The sequence below is a fragment of the Vidua macroura genome, chromosome 13 (genome assembly GCF_024509145.1).
Source record: "Vidua macroura isolate BioBank_ID:100142 chromosome 13, ASM2450914v1, whole genome shotgun sequence".
NCBI lineage: Eukaryota > Metazoa > Chordata > Aves > Passeriformes > Viduidae > Vidua > Vidua macroura.
The window spans coordinates 14,682,635-14,705,988 of NC_071583.1; the positions used below are offsets into that span (position 1 = coordinate 14,682,635).

At 49.4% G+C, this 23,354-nt stretch overlaps 1 protein-coding gene across 1 annotated transcript in view; it reads right to left on the bottom strand.

Moving 5' to 3' along the window:
* DNAH1 (dynein axonemal heavy chain 1) overlaps positions 1-6,743 on the bottom strand; it is a 71,982-nt gene extending 65,239 nt beyond the window's left edge. Inside the window, exons 1-3 of the mRNA XM_053989438.1 lie at positions 6,709-6,743; positions 2,079-2,236; positions 1,474-1,546 (exon numbers count right to left, since the gene is read on the bottom strand). Coding sequence (XP_053845413.1) covers positions 1,474-1,546; positions 2,079-2,189 — 184 coding nt within the window. The 5' untranslated portion in view covers positions 2,190-2,236; positions 6,709-6,743. The remainder of the gene's footprint in view (positions 1-1,473; positions 1,547-2,078; positions 2,237-6,708) is intronic.
* Between the last annotated feature and the right edge of the window lie 16,611 nt (positions 6,744-23,354).

Below are 23,354 nucleotides of genomic sequence, written 5' to 3' on the forward strand. Positions count from 1 at the left end.
TGTGCTTCTGGAGTCATGGATGTGATCCTTGATTTCAAAGCAATTGTGCAGAGCAGCCAATAATGCTAAAGCCAGACACGTTTCAGGATGGTTAGTTACAGGAAGGGTCCTTTAAGAGGTCATTCCCTCGTCCTTCTGAAATGGCCCCTGACTCAACCCTTGGAGCTGTATGTTGTCTGCTTAGAGACTAAAGGAAATAGCCACTAACTGGCTCCTCTCTCTCTCTCTCTCTACTTCCCTCCCTCAGAAAGGGCAGCTAGCCTGGCATGCATATGCTCTTTAACATTTGCATGGTTCATAATGTAATTTTGAGGAACCCCTAAAATGCAGCTCTTTAGCCTTGTGTACATCTCTTGCTTGGGGTCTTCACAGAATGCCCCTGATTTGTATTTGTTGTCAAGGAGCACAGCTGTTCCAATTTAGTCACTTTATTGTTGCCAAATCCGTGGCACCATCCATTATGGCACTTCGTGCACTATCAACTATTTATGTCAATACTTAGTGTTTCATTTGCATTTACATTTCCAACCTGATGGCTTCTTCCCCCTTGAAGAAGCAGCAGATCATAAATAGACTTCTGTCTCCACTTGTTAAAGATGAGTCTAGCTTGTCAAGATTTACTTGAGGAAGCAGTCATTTGTCCTCACTCATGAAAATAAATGTCACATCTAAGCACAGGAGGGTGGTATATACAGTTCCCATCTTTCTCTAAAATCCTCTCACACACACACATTCTTCCCACCCACTGCCAGTCTATGATCCATATCCCCAGGAGTGCTCTAGGGGCCAGGAGAGTGCTGGCAAACCTTCAACCATTCTCTGCTCCTATATTTGAGCATCCATGACACAAGTTTTTGTAAGCAGGTGGCACCAGCAGTTCTGTACACACAGAGAGCCCTTGCATCTAGGGAGAACAATCTGCTCTGGGGTGCAGCTGGGTGCAGAATAAATAAATGAGGGAAGGCCATGATTTTGGCTATACCTAAATCCCAAATACAGCTTTCACAGCTAGGTCCCATTTTTGGGGTTGCCATGTGCAGGGCCAGGAGTTTAATTTGATGATCCTTGTGGGTCCCTTCTAACTCAGGATACTCTACGATTTTCACAGGAAAGGGACACTGCTGGCTCCATGCACAGTAAAAACACATGAAAATTCAGTGTTCTCCTGGCAGCAGGACCAGAACTCCCACAGGCACCAGCACAGCCCACCCTGAACCCTGGGGGAAGTGGATCTATCCAGGAGAAAAGGAAGCAGGGTTTTATCACCCACTCAGATCACTTTGCTGCACCTCTAAACGACATTCACTTTTCACGGGATATTCAAGCAACTCAGCACCATTCCTGAGCACTGAAAATGAAAGCAGAGCACAAACCCAGAAGCAGCAGCCTAATTCCCAGCATGCCCACTATAGGCAACCTTAACAGTTATGGCCCAGTTTTCTGCCCCACCTCGCTCCCTCTCAGTGTATTTACCTTTAGGGGTGTGCTGCTCCTGGTATGCCTGGTTCACCAAAGACTGGGACACGTGGGGGCCAGCAGAAGCACCCTGGAATGTGAGGGAAGTGTCAGAGCACAGTGGTGGCATAGTGTGAGTGGGGGTCATAGAGGTACAAAGTGGGACTGTAAGACTGACTTTACCAGATCTTTAGGGACAACTGAGACTGTAAGTAATGGTCAGAAAAGGCTCAGAGACACAAATACCTGAAAAGTTCAGCCCAATGCACAGGGGCAGGGGATCTCCCAGCAGCATGTAGCCTGATGTCAGCTTAGGATGTTGACTGCGGGTGGCCAATCATTAGGATTTTATCATATATCACCAGAACCACAAACCTGCCCTGCCATACTGCCATCCAAACAATTGTGACAGTGTTGTCACAAGCTACAGAGGAAGGCAGCACTACTCTGACCATGATGAGCCTCATGGCTTCACTTTTTAAGGATCAAGGTCTTGCACAAAGGCCTCTGAGCAAAGGAAGGTCTAGGACCTGGAGTGAAGCCTGTATGTGTCTACACCAGCTTTACCATCAGTCTTTTACTTTCAGGACAGTGCTGGAGGAAGGACTGCTCTTTGCACTTACCCCCAAGCTACTGGAGGTTCCTGGAGTAGGGACATCAGCAGAAGCCTCACTGCTGGTACTAGGACGGCTCCTACTCAGAAAATTCCTCAAATCCTTCCTTGCTTTCTCCATCTTCTCAGGAAGATGGAGAACAACGCTGTGACGTAACCCTGGGCTTCCTGTGAATGGAAAGACATTGAGCCTGTCACACACTGTATCTTTGGCACTCCTCCACACCCTCCTACAGTGCTGGATATCCTTGACTTGCTACAATGAGTGGGTAACACGGAAGGTTCGATCCCCTGACTGGATACCAACCGCTGCCTTCGTGACCTGGGGGCCATCAGACTCATGTGGCTGCCTCAATGGCTCACTAACCCTGGAGAAAGAGATCGCTTTATTATTCCAGATGGGTTTTAGAGCGGGAAAACCAGCAGTATACACAAGAAAAGCTGCTTTCCTTAAGCTGCAGGGGCTTCCCGGATCTGTGGCAGCATTCAAAAGGCTGCCAGGAGAATTTGAGTAAACTGGGACTAGAAGAGAAGTACTACTTTTGCTGCACCCAAATCCCTTAAAAACCCAGTCACACTTGACTCCAGGGGGAGTAGGCTACAGCCTAGGATACCAACACAGCTACTCCCAGGTGTAAGTCTGCCTCTTTCATTTAAATAATTTATGACAGATGTTTAAGCATCACCTAACACATATTAAAATATTGCCAGAAGCTCCCATCTTTCTCCTCCTGCAGGGGATATTTTTGCTCAGCTCACAAATAATTTCTGCTCTTCCACCTTGGGAGACGCAAGTCCAGGCAAATATCACAGCTGTACAGCTTTATTTTATAAAAAACTTTGTGCACTGAGAGATACCAATTAAGAACAGCTCTCAGACTTCTGGCAGAAGGATAATGCAACCCTTGGTTTCAGGCTTGTCTAAACACAGAGATGACTTTTGTAACTAATTAGAACAGCTAAAGTGACACAAACCCCTCCAGTCTGCATATGCATGCACTGATATAATGATGTACACATACCTGTGTAGCTTATTCCTATAAATTATGAGTCAAAGCTCTCCATGGTGTCTCTCAAAGGTACTCCAAGGCCAATACAGCTTACTGATCAATTCATGCTCAACTGATCAGTTCATACCCAGACTCCTCATCCAGCCCAACCTGGCTAGTGGTTTGTCTCCTGCACCCTTGCTAGGATCTTTTTTACTTCTGGTAGCCAAGCCTCTGCAGTAGGAGTCTTCCAGCTTTCCACAGCTAAATTCTGGGAAGATCTTGCCTGGTCTTGAAGGCCACAACTGGCACAGTACTTGTCTGGAGTCCCAGCCTGACCCAGAGACTGTGCCACTGGATCCCTTCCTGCCATGCCCTCTCTGCTCAGCTCTTGAATGGAGTGAAAACTCTGCTCACTCTATACTCTTGATGAGAGAGGGCAATCTTTTCAAAATTTCACCTTGCTGCCTGTCTGTGAGAATGAATCGGGTACAGCAGAGAAAGCATTACATGCATGCCGGAGATAAGAGGGAATAACTGTGCTGGTTTATTACTGCAGGTTCAAGCCAGTGCACAATTTTGAGAGGTTGAATCAAAAAAGAAATCAGATAATAAATCAAGGTTACCATGATGCGAATCTTTTAAGTGAAATGGAGTAAACGAACAGATTGGAAAGACCTGGGAGATGAGATCAATAATACCCCCTCCCTTCCTTCAAGCTAGAAAATCTCCAATCTCTCTCCTCTCAGCTTTGCTTTGGCATGGCAACTGGAACCTCACACCCTGAAGAATGAATTTTCCATGGAGGATTTTGTTTTTATTAGCTATTTTATGCTCTGGCCATATCTATTTTAGCAGCCCAGCAGGACTGATTGGAATCAGCCAAGATCCAAGGATTCCTGATGAATCACTGCTGGACTCTTTCATGCCTGCTGCACTGGCTCGGAGAACAGCAGCAAGGTGGAACGATCCTGCAGTGCCTCTCCTGATGTGTCACCTGAGCATCCTCTCCTTGGGAGCAGGGACACCGTGCCTACATGACTTGCTGTACTTTTGCCTCTTACCACCAGAATCCTAAAACCATCCAATTAAAGAAGCCAGCTCCAGGACACAAGGTTCATCTGAACCTTTAGTAGGGGTGAGTGACTGAACCCATTCCCAATTTAGCAGAACTGGCAATCTCTGCCTAGAACCAAAATAACATGGCTGCTGCCCATGATGGACAAGTTTCCATGACTGGGGAGAAGTGTACCAAGACAGCCTACAGCAAGCCTAATTCTTTGCTACTTTGTTTGCTGTGTACTCACTCTCACCTCAATAAAGTCCGTCCTGAGCACTTATGTAAAAATAAAACAAACCTCTACTCGGTGTTCAGATCAGAAACATCCATCATGCTCTCCCAGCTGCACAGAGGGAAGGTCCCTGTGTTTGCAATTGCAAAAAAACCTGACACACACCACTTAAAATAAAGAACAAAACCAGGCATCCAAAGTTTTCCCAGCAATTCCCCAAACAAATCAGTAAAACAGCTTGTCAGAGAGCACTAAAGCTGATGTGGATATGGGAGAACTGCTAAGCACAAAGGGAATCCTACTCTCCTGCCACCCCAGCTGCTGGGATGTCTGGGTTTTCCAACAAGGAGGTTCCCAGAGCACGGTGGGGAGCTCGCTTCAGTGCTAGCCTCCAGCTAGGTGGTTTGGCTGGTCCCATCCACCTCTCAGGAATGGTCTCCAGGCTGGTTTCAAAGATGAGAAGAGACCCTCTCTCTTTTGCTCAGCCTAACTGCTGAGTCAAGAAGTTTACTGCAGAGCAGCTCCCTCTTTCCAAGCTTCCAAATGCCTTGAAAGAATGTGCAGCATGCAGACCTAGGGCTGTCCTCCCCTCCCTCCATCCAGGGGTGACCCCAGACCCCCATCCCTGGGCAGCAGAGCTTGGCAGGGACTGCCAGGGCGAGAACACAACGGCAGTTCAAGCTTTCAGCCAGCTCTGCTACAGCAGTTGCTGATGGTACCACATAGCTTGTGCTCAAGGATTCCTTGGCTGTCTGAGGGATCCTGAAGAAGAGCAGTGAAACTGCCCAGTGCCCCCTCACACTCCAGCTGGGGGCAGGAGGCTGGACACCTGCCACATTCACAGCCTTCAATCCTTTCTTACTTGGAGCACTTTCCTCAGGACTGAGGCTCTCCTTTGACAAGGAGGGGCACAAAGGTGGAGGAAATAGGAGCGCACGTCATTGCAAGCAGGTGGGATGTCTTCCTGAAAGCAGCTTCTCCGCCCTCTTCAGTAACCCTTCTCCCCCCCCTTGCACACCTGGGAGCATCTCCCTGTTCTTTGCTGGCAAACATCAGGCTGGCACCAAGATGTCCCAGCTTTAGCTATAAAATCTTTTCCTGATTGCTGAGACACCTATCTCTGTTTAATTTAGTCATGCTCCCTCACACCTGAAAAGCATGTTTCCTAGATATACCAGGTACGATGTATTATGCTAAATTGAACTATTCAAAGTGAGAGCATATTCTTATGGCACTGCTGACACAACATTAGTTACAGCATCTGTGTGTCATTGTGGCAAAACTATAATTACAATTTCTCGGTAAATCCAGGCTTTACACATCCAAGAGTCAAACTCCTACATGTCTTGCTCAACGTCTGGTATGAGCTTTTTGATCTGTTGCCTCTACTTCAATTCTTTGATTCAAAGCTTTGACAAAACGGGACTCTTTTCTTTCAAATAAGGTTTAAAATGGCTAAAAATTGCAACAGAACTAGAGAATAGTACTTTAAATATCGTTCAACCCCTAAGCAAAACCGCAGAGTGAAATCTAGTATTTATCTAAAATCTATTTATCTGTGCATAGCCAGAATCCCAGCTACTAGACCATCTGGACACCAACATGCAGAAGTTCCGTCTTCCTATAATTTAAGCCCTGCAATATGAGCTCAGACAAGGTGATGCGCTCTCAACAAACTCCTTTAAACATTATCCCGCACTTCAAAACCCTTCTACTTTAAAATGCGAGTTGAAAGTAATTCCGAGTTTTATAGCAGCCCATTCCCTCCAACAATTTGCAGAGTTTTAAAATTGATTTTCCTCCGGGTTTTTAAGTGCATTCTTTTCTCCACGGGAAAGCACCACGCAAGCACACCCGCACCGGGAGCACCGCCTGTGCTCGTTACAGCCGGGGCTCAGCGGCACGGCCTGGGGCTGCAGCCACGGTGGGCGCCGCAGGACACCCCGCCGGGCATTCACACCGTGACCCCAACAATGTTTGTGTCACTGACGAAGCGCAACGCGGGTGAAACAAACGCTGCTGTAGGTTTCATTTCTGAAAGACCCCGGGGTGCGGCAGGAGCAGCCCAGGGGCTGTTAACGTGCGGCGTGTGGAGATGGGGCAGCGCCAGGAGCTGCTCCCAGCGCCCACCCTGGGCACCAGCCGCTGGACACCCCGCTCCCGGTGCTCCGAGGAGCCCCGGCCCTGCTCGCCACTCCCAGCGGGCTGAACGCACCAGGGGACTCCCTCATGATTCACACCTGCGCGCCCGCCCGCCCTCCCGGCCCAGCCCCCGAGCCCCTCCTCGGAGCCCGCAGCCCCAGCGCCGCTCCGGGGAGCGGCGGGGCCCTGCCCGGCCCTGCCCGCGGGCGGTACGCACCGACCGACCCGACCCGACCCGAGTCCTCCCCGGCCGACCCGAGTCCGCCCCGACGCCGCACGCGTTGCCACGGGAGCACGGGCGGGCAGAAGGCTCCCGCCCGAGACGGCCACTCCCCCCCCGCGCGGGCCGTTGGGCTGGTCCGGAGGAGGCGCGGGGCAGCGCGGGCCCGAGCCGCGGGCCACGCCACGCCCGAGCCGGGGGGGAGCGCTCCCCTGGGGAAGCGGGGTGTGCCCCAGGCTGCAGCTGCCAGCGCGGAGCTGTGCACAGCCCCCGGTACCGCCCCAGAGCCACCGCAGGGACACCGCAAAGCGCCCGCTGCCACTTCAGCTGCTGCCGCACGGACATCGCAGAGCCCCTGGAGCAGCCTAAGAGCCACCACTACGGAGGTGCCGCTGGCGTCTCTGAGTTGCCACCACGGGGACACCACAGAGCCGCCGCTGCCACTTCAGAGTCACCGCTGAGTCACCACACTAGGGCCAACGCGGAGCTGCCACCAGAGGCTACGGCTGTGGAGCAGTGCCACCGAGCCACCCAGCAACCCGTGCCTTCCAGGGCTGCCAGCCCCATGGTGCTCGGCATCCCAGCAAGGCGCCACCGAGTGCCGCTGGGGACAGCCCCCATTCGCCATGCGAGGAAGGCGAGGGACTGGGCGACTGCTGTCCCATTGCCACCTCCCACACCAGCTGGCTGCAAACTGCCGGCCACTGACCAGGAAGGTCCAGCAGATCCTTCCTCCATCCCATCCCCAAAACGAATGGAGGCAAGGCAGGGTGCTGATGTAGAGCTGCACCTTGACTTGTCTTAATCAACCTTGTGTTCCCATGGAAGTCTTGAGCTAGAAGGTCATGTTGAGTGGGGATGGGGGACTACTGGCCCTGGAGAACATGTCACCCCTCCAAGAAGGAAAAGTGGCATTGAGTCCTGTTGAACAGGCCCTGACAAACTGGTCCCCCACAGAGGGAATGGTGGGGAAGGGACAAGCAGTGCCAGCCCTGCGGGGGAGTGAGGAAGAACAGGTCTGGATTATTTTGGGGGAGAGGAAGGAGGTGGAAAAGCACAGAGGAAAAGATTTAAAGAGAAAAACCCAAGCCATAAGAGATCTACTGTGAAGGAGTATAAAGGGCACAGGAGGAGGAGGAAAGGATGAAACAGGAGATAAGTGGAGGCTTCTGCAGGAGGAGAGCTGTGGCAGGCAGGCAGACAGGGGCCACTTCTCAGCTCCTTTGAGACCCCCAATGCCTGCTGGCCCAGTCCAGGCTGACAGTAAATCCTGCTGCTTCCCAGCTGTGCACTTGGGAAAGGTGCAACTCCTAGAATCCAGGGCCAGAGGGGCAGGACAGCACAGCTGTCAGGCTGGCCCAAGGGATGCCCGCTGGGCCTTGTGTGGAGGCAGAGAATTAGGCAAAAGAGGCACCAGGATGGGGGGCATGCCATGGGAGGCAGCAGTGCCCAGGCCAAGAGCACTGGCTCCTGTCCCTGCCTGGGTACCTGCTGGGGGTAAAGGGCCTGGTAGTCGAGAGTGGTGAGGCATTTGTGCCATCCAAAAATTTGCAAGTGAGGGGATGTGAGGTTTGGACTGAGAAAGTTGGGGCAGGCAAAGCCTCAGGCAAGAAACACAAGCTTCTCCAGATAAGCAAGCTCCCTCACAGCATTGCTCAGCTGCTGCCAAGGTGCTCACAGGAGGTCACTGGGTGGGTTTGCACTCCATCCTGAACTGCTCCCAGCCCCACTGAAAGCAGCAGATGCTGGACAAACTCCCAGGTGTATGTCCTCTGTCATATTGCTGGCCTCATAGCTTTACTTAAGTAAGGAGCGCTGCTGGCTTGCCTCAATTATGTTTGATATAATTACAGCTCTTGCTGGAGTTCCCTGGAGTCACATCCCAGATGGCTTCTCTGATTGAGAGGAAACAATGGTGGAGCCCCATTGTCCTTTGCATGGGAAAAATATGCATCCATTTTGTGCTGGCTTCATCCCCCCTGCAGTGGGCTGGGATTCACAGCAGGTCTTGCTCTTCCTGTAGTCAGCTGGGCTTCATTTTGGACCAGGCTTTCAAAGTTCACCACAAAATGCTTCAGCAAGTCAGGAGGTGAAAGCCCCACTGATTCGACTGGCTGGGCCTTCACAAACCCACCAGGCCAGAACAGAAAGCAAACAGGTGTGTGAGCCACCTGCTCTCCACCCGTGTGCTACCGTGCCTGATCCATCCCTGACCTGCCTTCAAAAGGCCTTTCTGGTTCTCCACAGCCTTGCTCCCAGGTGTTGCAGCAGGATGTGCTGGCACTGTGTCCTGCTTTAGCCCAGGAAGACCGGGCAGGGGAATGTGTTACTTACCCTCTTGCAAAGGGCAGGTTCAAAGTGGTGGTGGTGATGGTTGGCACAGCTGAGCATCTCTGTGCTTTCACTTTCTCGTACCAGTCTGAGCTGAGATCCTGTGCCCAGCTGGGCCAGCGCAAAAGGTTTAGTCTTGTCTTTCTGCTGACAGTTCCTCTTAGTGCTCCTTTTCTACCGTGGGCTCTTTTGAGGCCGCAGATTTGATGCTGAGTTTCCAAGAAAACAGTTCTCCAAGAAGAGGTTCCTGAGTCCCTGTTGAAACACACTGGTCAGTGACTTACCCAGTATTTTCCTTAGTGCAAGGCTGTTTTGGGAGAAGGAATACACTATGCTCCCTGTCTCCTGTCACACCACTGGAATGAAAGCATGAGCAAAGGTTAGCAGAGCTCACAGGGAGGGAGAGATCTCTCACACAGTTACCAGACATGAGAATCAAACCAGTTTCAGTAGGTGTTAGGATGTGAGCTGGCACTGGAACGGAGAAATTTGTGAAACATGCTAGTGGCTCATTCTGTCTCTGAGGCTCTTTTCTGACTGAAGAGCCCAGCTTTTCTTGTACATGGTCTGAGCTGTTAGAGGCACTTTTCCTGCTCTGCACTTTCACTCATTTGGCTCTCCTGCATCTATCCCAATCCAATAGCCCAAAAAACCCAATATCACACCAAAACTCACTTCTACAGAGAACAGCCTCCCCTTAGTTATGGGAGGAAGAATAAAATAGCAAAAATCCCGACTTCTGTGGACCTTGGAGATGATGTGCTGGTTGTTTTGTTCCATCACTTGCACCTACCCCCTACCGTGGGTGGCAGGCCCCATCAGATTTAGCAGTGTTTCCATTCCCACCCCACACACATTTTGCTGAAAGTGTAAATGATCCTTAAAGCACAAGGCCACTAGAGAATAAGGCCCTAGATTTCTCTGTCTCCACACCTACATGTGTTCCCACACACAAGATACAGCATTAATCTAGAGTAAAGCACCACATGTTGACAATGCTAACAGTACATTTGACAGAAAGTCCTCAGATCGAGCCCCAAGACACAAACCCCTGAGAAAGTCATAAAGCAGGGAGAGTCAGGACATGGTCTAGCTTCTTGTTGCCTCAGCATTTCTCCTGAAGGGGCAGGAGGTGATATCAAGCCAGATTCTCTTTATATTCCTGCTGCTTTCAACAGCTCTCTTGACACAAGGCTGTTACCTTGAATCCAGTCAGGCTGGGACCAGTGAACAGTTCGTAGCTGCAAGTTCTGTACTTTCCAGCCAGTTTTTGCTTCAGAAAGCAAATGAGACTTTGGCTCCAATAGTGATGTTCTTGTTAGCTCACTTTATCCTTCACCTCCACCACTGTGCCACAGTACATCATCTCCCCAGTGTGTGTTCTCTCACATTAGGGATCACACCATTAACCTAGCCAGAAGGCTTCCCTGGGGAATTTGCAGGCAGAGGTTACTGCCCCAGGAAAGACACACAAAAACCATGGGGCTGTCCAGAAGGAGAAATTTGACAGTGAAGATCACCAGGCCAAGCCTGAACAGGCAGGGAGCAGTTGGAATGGAGAAGATAAACAAGCCTCAGTGATAAGATCTCTGCAGTGGTGGGCAGAGGAGCTTGCAGTAGCCATTTTCACACAATTGGTTCAGCTAATTTGGCCAGAACTGCCTCAAATGCAATGTCCTTGTTCTCCATGGGGTTGCTGACAGAAAGAGCTTGTCAGCAGGAAGCTCCCAGTAAGTTGGGAGATTTTTCCAAGAGCCCATATGTACTTAATAGGCACCTTGATTCCAGAGAGGGTTAGTGGCAGCAGTGCTCCCAAGTATCCCACCCTCTGGCTCCCAAACCCCCTGGAACTAGACCCTTAAATTCCTCAGAAGTCCCAACAGATCAATGGCCAGATTTCATGCAGATGACAGGTCATCTCTCAGAACATACACAGGAGGTTTGGAGCTCTGTAGCTCTGCAGCAAATATGGTGCAGCTACTTCCCCACTACTTGCCTCCTTATAGAAAGGCTGGAAAATTTCCCTGAAGCTTCCAGAGGAACTTCAAGCTTTCCATGAGAAACAGAGGCATCTTGGCTCCCTAGCACAAGAGAACTTGCTGGGGGCTGTGGAGAATTCTGGTTAAAGTCTGCGGTCTGAACCAGACCTGTCGGGCTCGATGTTAAATCTTCTCTCAGCAGGTAAATGTTGAAATGATCTGGCTTTGAGCAAAAATTCCAGCCTTTGCTGACAAACAGCAACAGACTCCTGTGAAAAGCCTTTCTTTCAAGCAACTGGCATCTGATCAAGGAATCCCCAACCTGTTCAGATTTTTTCCACTAGGAACCATGTGCCAAAAGCTGGAATAGATCATCATGTGAACACTGCTGTTTCACATGCTGTACAGAACGGGGCCTGAGCCAGCAGGCTGAACAGAGCAGCAATACCAGTGCATGTCTTTGCACCATAAGAAGACAACCTAACTTTTTTTTTTTTTTTTTTTAATTTAAAATGGCTTCAAAACAGAGTTTCTTGAACTTGTCCATCAGCTGATTTATTGTACCTGGTGCCAGCCTGACTTCCTGCCATCGTTGACACAGTGCTGTCAGTAGTTGAGCATTCATACAATTTGTCTGGCTGGTCCATCTACCTTGAAGTACCTCTCACTTGGCAGGGAATATTCTCCATAAATAGCTCTTTTAAATACAAGAAACAATTTTAAACCGTTGGTGGAAAATGAACCAAAAAACAGATACAAACAAACCCTCTCCAAACAAACAAACAAACAAAAAAATTCCCCAAAACCAGAACAAAAACCCCGAGAGAGTTTTTTGCTATTTTCCATCATAATTTTGTATTCAACTGGTAATTGTAAATATGAATGCAGATATGAAACCTAGAGGCGAATGGGAGCAGAATTTGGGTGTGACCTTTCGTTGCCTCTCAGCCTGTCTGCCTCACACCCAGTGTCCATCCTGCAGAGCAGGTGACATTTCTGGGGATTTCAGTGGGAAGGAGATTCCTAAAACTTACGGTTGAGCTTCTTCTGCACAAATTGCCACCTGCTTAGTGAGTGCCAATCTTTTGCCTCACTACAGGGAGCAGAGCTCAGAGAAGGCAAAATGTGAAGAAAACTGTGGTTATGGCATTGCTGTGAGGAACTGGGCAACCAAGTGAGAGGAATTATAGCTTTCAAATGTGTACCGACATCCTGCTAATTCCCAGATCTCCCCCTACTCCCTCCTCTGCTGACGTTCCAGTCCCCACTTCAATACCTGCCAGGTCCTTTTAGAGAGCTGACATTTCCATTCCTGACATTTTCTGCAGCTCCATCTGGGAATTAATGTCCGGATATTAGCAGCGATGGGGCCGTTTATCATAATTAGTCTCATGAAGCTACTAAGCATCCAACTATTTTTCATCAGCGCCGAGGAAATAAACTGCAGAATCCAGTAGACGAGATGGACGATTTATTTATTGATTGATTTATTTTGGTCTGTCAGGATGCAGCTTTAAAGTTTGTTGAGATGAGCAATGCTCCTCGGAGGCAGTGACGACAGTAGGGCTGGCTCACCTTGGGTGTGCAAGCTGCAGAGAATAGGTCCCCAAACCCCCTGAGACAGTGAGGAGGCATTTGTTATCCTATTATTATCCTGTTATCCTAGGCTCTAGCCTCCTGCACTTATAAAATGACAAGTTGTGACAGGTGGAACCTTGTCTGGACAAGCTCAGGAAGAGCCAGCTGCTAGCCCCATGATGGCATTATGAATGAAAGCCATCTCCAGGCATGGATTTTCTTCTCTGTCAGGAAAAAAGCAAGGGTGCTGTGTACCCTACAGGAGGTGGCACAGGGGCCAGCAGCTCCAGGACTCTCATTTGGCTGGGTGTGCACGGTTGTGCTTGGATCTTAACGCTAAACAGAGGATGCTGCAGGCGGCACATGTGTCTGTCACCTTCCAGAGGTGCCTGGGAGCAGATGAAGCCGTTTTCTCACTTGTCGTCCCAATTGGAGCAGGGCGAAGTACAAGCTTGTTGTTTTCCTTCCCCAAGGACTGGGATTGAAGGGCAGGGAGGCAAAGTGCCATACACAAGAGATCTCACTCTGTGTCCACTACAAGCAGGGGAAGGTTCTTTGGAAGGGTACTGTGGGTTGGATCTTATCTCTGCCAGAGAAGGTGACTAATGCTTGCTGTGGTCTCAGTCTTAATTTTGGGGTGCCAGTGATTGCACTGGCAGATTGTTCATGTTTCTATGAATTTGGCTCCAGCTCCTTGCTCTCCAGGCATAGCTGGTGCCTGAGCTGCTGAAACCTAACAAGGGTTATTATCCATCCTGATGGCTACTACTCAGGGCAAGGAGCCTGTATTGATTTCAGGAGCTCTTCTACCATTTTGCAGGCTTCAGTGACCTCCTTATATGTTCTGAGTGGGATGAGATGGGAGATCCCTGGCAGGGTCATCTGCCCTGCACCACACTGCTCCACATGGCTCGTAGCCCAAAGGCCTAAGAATGAGGATTGCAATGCTGTGTGGAGGTCTTGCCCAGAGTGAGGCAAGAAGGGCTTCTGAATTCAGTGTTGCTCTTCTCTCTATCCCCATAAAACCCCACAAAGTCTTGCTACATCCCACACACCTCAGTACTCACCTGCAGCAAGCCCACCTCCTCCCTGCAGGCTGATTATCAAGAGCTTTCCATCCTGAGGTTTGCTATGCAAACATCAAACATTTGTGTTTAAATATTACACTCTTCTGCTGATGTGAAGCTAGTAATTACAGCCAGATGGGACCTGGCTCACAGGCAGACACAGGGCCCACACGCTGCTCAGTGGTGGCTTTTTTTTTGCAAAACCATGTGGCCGACCACCAGCAGAAATATCAAAAAAGCTGAATGCAATTAAAAACAATGGGAAAAAAAAGCTTTCTAAATATATCATGCAATGTATTCCAGGTGAGCACTAAATGTTCTGGCTGCAGTGCCTGGCAGCCCTAGTACCATACGTGGGACATGATCCAAGCCAGTGTGCTCAAGCCATACATCCCTCCAGGCACAGGCTGGCGATGACATGCATTGATTTGGTGTCAGCACCTCCTGCAGCACCAGCAGGGTCTGATCCTGCAAAGCCTCCCTCAGCTGAGGAAGAGCTCTTTTTGCACAAGGGCCTGATTCAGCCCATGCTCTAGTCCATCAGGGTGGCCCCTATAAGGGTGTCACAATCCCAGGGCCACCACGCTGCTGGTGTGAGCTTACAGCTGCTGCTGCCTCCTCAGCTGCTGAGTGGAGGGATCACCTTCACTGCACAAGCCTGCACACATTTCTGCCTTGCACAAGCTGCCCAGGGTAGGAAATACTTCATTTTCTACCACCACCACCAAGATTTCAGATCTGCTTCTACTCAAGGCAAAACAAAAGCATTGCAGTGAGTGGTGGATTTTTTTCCCCTGGATCATAGCCCACAGTCCATATTCACATTCCACATCTGATTGTGTTTTTAATAGATAATCCTCTCCCCATTGCCTCTCCCCTACACATCAACCAAAAGGTGAGCAGGAACGTACCAGTTTAAGCAAAATGTCCCCACTGTTTGTCCTACCCACCACCTGTGTTGTATATACACTCCACCAAGTGCCCAGGAAACAATCCCCTCCTTGCCCCACACACCTGATTGAGTTGCAGCAGTAACAGTGATGCAGGTAACAGACACCACTGTTGCCTGAAAGAAGGGCTAGAGTTAGCCCATCATACACAGTTTAAGTAGCCCCAGAAACAACTGCAGGTGATGCCATTACAAGCTATAAAGGCTACAGCCCTTCCTCTGCAAATCAATCCAGCCCTGTGGCTCACCCTCCTTTTTACTTTCAGGATACTTCCAAGCCAAGCAGGGCAAAGCCAGAGGCCAGTTTCCTGTCCACACAGCCAGGGATGTTTAATTCCTCAGGAGAGCTGCTGGGATATGTCCTCCATGTTGTAACAGTCAGCATTACACAGGTACCTGCTCACCCATCCATCTGCAAGTGGTGTCCCACAGCCAGCCTGCCAGACAGGAGCCAGCAGCTCTGCTTGCAAGGAGAAGAAAGAGAAAGCAGCAAAGAGAAAAAAAAAAAAAAATCATTGCTTTGTGGGAAACCACAGAGCCATAGCAAACACGTGCTGTCATTTGAGACAAGCGCCAAGCCCTGATAGGTTTCCCTGTTGAGGAAATCAGGATCAGCCTTGGTGGGAGGCGGAGAACCTTGATCTCACTTGTCTGCTATCTCTCTGGGGTCTGCCTCTCTCTCCTCCTGTGCTCTACATGTTTCTAACTTCCCAAATCTTCCTCAAAGGACCACGAGTAGAGCTTTCCAAGGAAGCTTGTTTCTGATGTCATATACCCCAGGAGAGTGTTATCTGCTGGGAAAGGAAGGGAAGGGAAAGGAGAGGAACGGAAAGAAAGAGCAAAGAAGGGAAAAGAAAGGAAAAGGAAGGACTCAATGCCTCTCTGCTTTCTACACCCAAGCAGCAGAGCTTTGGCATACCATTACCAACCCTTGTTTCTGCAGTAACCTTATCCAGCTCTGCATGGGTCTGTGCAAGCTCTGTTGTACTACTGTTGCCTTCATGAATAATGGATCCCCCTCCACCTTCCCTCTCCTCTTCCCTGTTGGATCTCATTTCATTTTGTATGAAATGGTATGTTTGCTGCTTCCCTGTTTTGGTCTGAACATTCTGATTCCCAGCTCCAATTCCCCCTCTTCCCAGGATGTGAGTGTAACCCCTGACTGGTGAGGGCAGAGCTGGTCCTGAGGTCACTTTTGACTCCTGGCTTGCCTTCTGCTAGGAAAGAGTTGATCCCTGATATTCCTAGAAACCTGTAACTTCTCCTTCTCTTTTGGAATTTTCCATTTTAAAGACTAAAAGTAAAATTCCAGGAAAAAGATTCTGATTCTAAAAAGCCAAGTCTCTATGCCTAAAAGAATTATATCTACAATTCTACACAGGCTTGGGCCACAGAACATTGGGGGTCACTTCTACAGTGCAGTCTGGAGAATTTAATTTCCTTTGTTCTTGGAAATTCTCAGCTTTATTGAGCTTTATCTCGTAAAGACCAGTGTTTTTATTCTCCTTCAGAAGCTGCAGGGAGGACCAGTGCTTTTATTCTCCTTCAGCAGGGAGGTAGCCTCAGTTTTAGCAGGGAATATGCCATGGCATTTATCAGCTTCATGGGTGCCTCTCACCTTAGGTCCTGCTGCAGTAGCACCACGATCCAAGGTAAGGACTTGGTTAAGTTCAGATAAAGCTGTTTTGAGTGGTTTGTAGGATTTTTAGGTTTGTAGACATGAAGGCCTGTCAAAGTTGTGTGCTGATCCCAGTTTCCCAGTCTTTCTCTTTTAGTCTTACCACTCCAGATTACAAGAAGCACCAAATTCACGTGCCCTTCTCTGTGGCTGTACCTTACCACTGTGTCTTCTGCCACCCTCACCAGCCCAGTTTTTAATCTTTGCCACACTCACTTGGTGTTGCTGCCCCTGCAGATCCACCCCCTTTGGGGGTTTCCACGAGGAGAGCCTGTGTTTAATAAAGAATTGTGAGGATCTGAAAATTGAAGGCAAGGATGTTGAAAAACCTGCAACCAGGAGAGTGGAGTGCAATTTAGGTGAAAGTGTAATGCTTACAAAGGGAAGGGAAGAAAACTGGGTCCTCAGTGAGAAACCCCACTGCCAGAGGCCTTTGGAAAGACACCAAATCAGTTGCCTGGAAACTAATGCTGCCCCTCGTTATTGTCAGCAACAGGAAAAACCCACAAGTGCCATAATTCAGGCCACCACTACTGTCTTTTTCTCTTGGCTGAATGGAAGAAGCAAAGAGAAGAGGCTTTTCATGCTCTGTGGGTAGCAGGATGTCTCCTTGCCTTCAGCTCAAGCAGGCTCTGTACTTTTGCATCTGGATGGTCAGTTCCCATGGCAAACCTTGTGTCCTGAAATTTAGATGCTAAATCATCCTTCTACAGCTTTTTAAAAATTAAGGAACAGTTGAAGTTGGCAGGAGCCTCTGGAGACCTCATCTGACCACCTGGCTCAAAGAAGAGCCAGCTCAAGCAGGTTGATTTGTACCACATCTCATCAGGTTTTGAGTTTCTCCAAGGATGGACACCTCTCAGCCTCCCTGGGCAGACAGTTCCAGTGCTGGATTACCCTTCTGGTGAGGTTTTTTGTTTAAAGTTTAACTCAAAAACTCTTTGACAAAAAGGACTGTATAAGTGACTGTTATAGAACAAAACATGCATATACAAATGAAATTGTCCAAAACAATCTGGTTGCAGCAAGTTTAGTGTTAATTCCACAGCTGAGCTATTTTCCAGAGGACCCTTGTCCATCCCATGCACAGGACAGACTTTACTCTGTTAGCAAAAAGTCTCACAAGGCTTTTCCACAGTGTTGTTCAGTGCACGAAGCCTGAGGCAGGATTTACTGCACATTATTCAATCTCTGCTAGGGAGGTAGGATTATTAGTCTCCCAAAAAGCTTTTCAATTGAGTTCACTAAAATAGCTGAATGTTTCAAAACTGGTAATGATTTTAGCTTTGCAAGTTCCTTACCAGAGGATGGGTCTATAGAGGACAAAGCTTGAGCCCAGAAGGGCTAAAGGGATGGGGTGCTGCATGGACACACCAACAAGTAGGGTGTTACAGAGCACTTAAAAGCTGTAGCAACTTCCCTTCAGGTCAAGAGGCTTTTATAAAGCCAGTGTCCCATGGCAGACCAAGCTGCTGCACGAGGAGCAGCTCAGTGCCTGGGTGGCAGTGGCAGGGTCTGTGCTTGCCCTGTAGCCAGCATTGCTCTGCCTTGGTGTGCTCAGCACACCAAGGCATTTCCTACAGCCCACAGCCAAAGAGGCCTTGGGCTGTAGGAAAGAGGGAATCGGTCAATTCAAATTAAAAGAAGCTGAGATTGTCCAGACCTGGGTCTAGGCAAGTCTGGCTCATCCTAGCCTAAGCACTTTGCATTTGAGAGGGGCAAGTTCAGAATAAAGAAAGCACCTTGCGAGTCAAGCTCAGGCAGACAGGTAGCACAAAGCATCTGCCATGGGTCCTGCTGGCCCCGGGACTGGAGACCTGTAGCCTTTGTCACACAGGTGGTGGCTAATCCTTCTTCCACAGCTGTTTCTATAATCCATGGTGGCACTAACTCGCTTGTCTATAGTCCAAGGAACCTTTTGTCTTCAAACCAGAGACCACTGCAGGGACCCTTTTGCTGATTGCCCCTAGGAGGGAGATTTGGCTTTTGTTTGGTGAATGCTTTCCTGATTCAGCATGGGAGCGGGGAACAGGACACACGTTTCAGGAATTAAATCCATTGCAGGAACTGAAAAGATCCTAGTCCCCCAAAAGCTGATCTATAATGTCAAGCAGGGGGGGAAAAGGAAGGAAGATGGACAAAAAAGACTTTGCAAGGAGCAGACCAAAGGCGGGTCTGAGTTTCCCTGTCTGTGGAGGAGAGCAGAGCCACCCCCCTACCTCCCTCCATTTCCCAGCCCTTCCCTCTTACAGGCTGCAAGTCCCTGGGAGGCCCCTAATCTGCCTTGCTGTACAAAAGCCCCAGTCTGCTGGCTTTCCTTTTCTTTTTGCCTATTTAGAGTTGAAGTGGGGATCAGTTTCCAGGCACGAAGGCAAGGAGGGGGAAGGAGCAGTGTGCAAAGGGTCTCTCTGCAAAAGAGATCCTGTGGAGGGCAAGAGCTCAGGTGGTTTCAGGTGGGTGGGACACACAGGGACATAGGGTGTCTGGCGTTGTCAGGATCCTTGCTTTCTAATTAGTGAGGTTTTCTGGTGTGCTTGGATATCACTAGCAAACCGATGGAGAAGATAACTCCTTCCATCTTTTGTTTTATTTGTGAAACAGGATCTCCAGTCTCTTGATCATATTCAGAGAATTTTTCTGCCCTGCTTCTGGCAGCAATTCAGCCTACCTGTCCAGGACTCCTACCCAATGCTAGATGAGGTCTTGTCAGTACTTCGCAAATGCTATTAATAATTTCCTGCTTCTACTGGCAATATCCCAAACCCCTCGGGTCTCGTTCGCCTTTTTGTGCCTTTAGCTCATTGGTAGTTCATAATCACCCATGACTGCTACAACGAAGTTCACCTCCTCCTCAGTCATGTCCAACTGACACACTCCCTGTCTAGCACAAAAAACCCCAACCCTGTGATTAGTCTTGCATTTCGTGCTCTTGAATTTCAACTCGTTCCTGCGTCTCCATGCTCAAGGTTGTCTGCTGCTTTCTGTTTGATCTCCTGTCTCCTCTGCATTCACAATGCCTCCCCCTTCTGCGTCATCGGCTGGCTTAACCTAAGCGCTTCCACTTCTTATGACAACATCATTCATGGAGAGAATAAACAAGATCAATCCCAGGATCGATTCCAGAGAAACTCCAGTGGTGAACTCTGTCCAGCCTGCTACTGCCTCTGTCCAGAGGTACAGCTTCTGTGTCTGACTTCTATTTCTTCCCACTAATCCCATCATCTTGAGTTTAATTAGTAATTTCCCTGTCACTCCATTGAGCACAGCTTGGCGCATTTGTCTAGAAATTTGTCTCGATGAATTGAGATGAGCAGGCTGCCTCGGCCGAATGCTTTCCACGGCCTGCTGAGCTGGTTCTGCTCCAGCCGTTTAACCGAGCTGGCCTGCAAGTTTGGTTCCAGGGCTTTGCATGCTACTGACCCATCCTACACACTCCCCAAGCCCCACAGTAAAAACGTCAAACAAACCAGGAATGGCTACTACATTCACAACATTCAGTGTGGTTCTTTCTCTTCTGCAAGAGGTTCTGCCTCTGGAAACCTTGCCATCACACCTGCGTTTTGACCTTTTGGGTTGTTTGGAAACTAAGCAAATACCTGCTTGTCCTGGCTGTAACACATCAACATCTCTGACTTTTGTATCTTATTTTGTTATTCCATTCAGGCTTTGTACTGTCATTATCTTGCATGTTGACCCTACACCCAGCATTATCATCCTCTTCAGACTGACTGGGAGCCACATCATGAGCACCTTTGCTACCCAATATAGCCACTGTACTGAGTGGATGCCTGAATGATATTTTCCCTAGTGTCATAATACCCTTTGTTAAGATTTAGGTCAGCCAGTTTGCTATGTTGTCCATACTGCTCCTCAATCTCTAGAGTATTCTGTTTCTTGGGTGTTCTGTTTCAAAACTGGTAGAGGAGAACATGAATCCAGTTGGAACTGAATTTCCCAGAGCTGAACTCATCCTTTTCAACATGAGGCCAACACATCCCAGATCCAGTCCTCATAGGCTCAGGGATCTTTAAGGTTTTACATTAGCTTTGCTAAATGCTGTGCTGGGGGACCTGGCAGTCCTGCTTCTTCTGACCCTCAGGCACTGGGTTCCAGATGTTCCCACTGCAATCCAGACCTGTCAGAGGCAACCTTGATGCTCTCTGGGTGTGGACCAGATCCTCTCTAGTGCAGACAACACTAGGCCTAGAAATAAGGCATCTTTTCCATATCTTCATCTGGAAGGCAAATAACAAAGCCTGTCTGAATTAAACTGTAAAACCTTCTCTGTCAAGCTACTAAAAAACCAGTTTTCCCCAATTTAACCCAGCCTGCCAGGGTACTGGGATCCCCAAGTAGGGAGAAGTTCATCCTCAGTCAAGGGAGATGAATGGACTCTGACCAGAGGGATGAGCAGACTCCCTGTGTTGTAGAGGAGGCTGAGACAGAGCCTACACCCTGTAAGGGGCAGACTGGACAGACCCCCTGGAGGGTCACTGCTCTGTGTTAACCTTTGCAGGACACTCCCTGGGCACCGCAGTGCTCCCCGTGCCTCCCGGGATGCTGCTGGCTGTCAGGGTACCCGGCTTCCCTGGAGACTGCCCCGGCTGCTCCCACCTCACCTGCCCTGCTGCGAGCACCAAAAGCAAAGCCAGACCTCACCACGCTGCCCTCTAAAGCTTCTGTCTTGTGGTGGAAATAAATTGCCTCATATTCCCGTAACTCAGGCAGAAAACCCAGGCCCCTTGCTGATAAAACCAGGCAGCCTGGACAGCGTTGCCCTGGCAACCTGCACTTTCTTCCCCATCCTTTTGTTCGGCCTCGGACCCAGACTTTTGTACCCAGCCATAATGGGGCCAGACTCTTGGGATGTTTACGGGGTGAGGTGAGAGGAATTTCATTCAGCCGTGTCTTGCTTGGCCCGTCTCCTTCCGCAGGGTGAGGGAGGAATGTTATTGACCAAGGCCCCATGCAGCGACCGAGGCACTAAAGAAAGGCACTTTAGACTTTCCGACAAAGAAAAGAAATTCCTGCCCTCCCCCATGCAAACATACCCCCCCTGCCCCAACTCGTCTTTTGTTTCCTTATTTCTCTTTTGGTAACTTCCCTGCTCACCCACTCCTGCCCACAGCTGCTCTCACCAGGCACAAACAAAACCCTTCAGCGTGCCCTGTGTGCCTGCCAGCTCCAAGTTGCAAGGCATTCAGTAATCCTCCTGGATCCCTGTCCTCCGAGGCACCTTGACAATAAAACAAAGCTGGACGTGCACTGAGTTTGCAGGAGCAGGAGTGCTGTGCAGCTGAAGCCAGGGCATGGAGCAGCCAAGCACAGCAGGGAGCTGGAGCAGGACCCCAGCCCACTCTGAGGCCCTGCCATGCTCAGTCCCTCGCCCTCTGGTTCGGGCTGGAAAGGGTTAAGCACATCAGGTCCAAATGCCTGCTGAGGAGACAAAAGTCTGCCTTGACATCCAATATTGAAGCTCCCAGGGACACCACTGAGGAATTCCCATTAGCTGGTGTTTGTGGAAAGCCTTATATCAAATGCCAAGGACAGCCAGTTTGCTTTCCTCGTGCCAGTGACTGGGAGAGCAGCAGCACCTTCCTGGCACTGCATTTCAGGGAAGAAGCAATGCAGACACTGACCAAGTCGTGCCTTTATGGAGGAAAGGCGAGCAAATCTTTCCCTTTGTCCCCCTGCACAACTGGCAGCTCCAGCAGTGGCCAAACCACCCTGGAGAAACTGTAGCCTGACTCGACCAAACGTGTGCCCGGGTTCAGGTAGCTCATCTCAGAGGAGAACCCCATAGCACCACTCACTTCCTGGCCTTCAGACTTCATAGTGTCTTAGGAGCAGTCAAATAAACCTGCAATTTGGGCAGAAGACTCTGAGGACAATGCAATTGTTCCTGACAATGCAATTGTGTTTCCCACTCACCCTGCCCCACACTGCTCTGCTTTCAGGGCACCTGAGCAAAGCCAAAGGCATGGGCAGAGATGGGATGCTGGGAAGGATGGCCACTGGGTTTTGTTCAGTTCTGCTGGGGGCTTAAACAGAAGATAAAGCCCAACTTGATGTTGTTTGAGTGGACAGGGACCCCTTGAGAAATGAGTGGCTCCTGCTATGGGCAGTGTCCCAGGGCTTGGCCATCCTGGGGGACTCTGCCCAGCAGAGAAGAGCCTGCAGCTCGTAGCAGAGACAAAGAATGTCTTATGGATGGTGAGAGTGACTGCAAGAAGCTTTTCTTTAATCCTGAATGGATTGTTATGGTATTGCTCTCTCCCAGCTGGATTACCTGATTAAAAGTGAGCTCATACATCATAGCCTTTCACTTCAGCTGGCGCTGCAAAAAGATGGAGGAAAAAGGTCTGGACACCAGTTTTCCTAACACTTGTCTTTGAGACCCCTACTCTTCCATCATGTCTACTTAAAAAAAACAAACAAAAAAAAACAAACCAAACAGCTAACAGATTTAAAAATTGATTAGTGAGCTGGACAGCAGAGAGGAGAGGCGACACATATGATGGAGGACCACAAGACACCTTCTCCTGGGACTGTCGCCAGCAAAAACTAAAGCCCAGGGTATGCCCAGTTGGCTCTTGACAAAGGACTGGCACCATTTCAGTGCTGCTTGCCTCAAAGGCATGAAAACCCAATGAAAAAGTAGGCTGGGAACCAAGAGGAAGCAAAATGCAGACCAGCCATGAATAATGGGGCAAATGTGTCAATGCTAACAGAAACACACAGCAGCCTTTCCCATTGTGCAGCCTTGGCACAGTCTTTCCAAAAGCTGCTGCTGAAGTGAGCCTTCCTGGATCAGAGGGTGCCTGCAGGCGTGATCCCCAAGCTGGGTTTGATTTATGTGTTTAGGGTTAGTGATTCAGCCACAATGAGGGATCACACACTGGAGGCACTCTCCCGTTGCTCCTTCATCACCTGCACCTCCCCCACGCCAGCCTACTGACCCCTCATTTTTGGGCATGTTGCCTCAGCATTGATTTTCCTTTTCAAAAGCACTTCAACTTGAAGTGCTGAAAATGGCTCCTGAGCAACCCAGAGATGTGAAG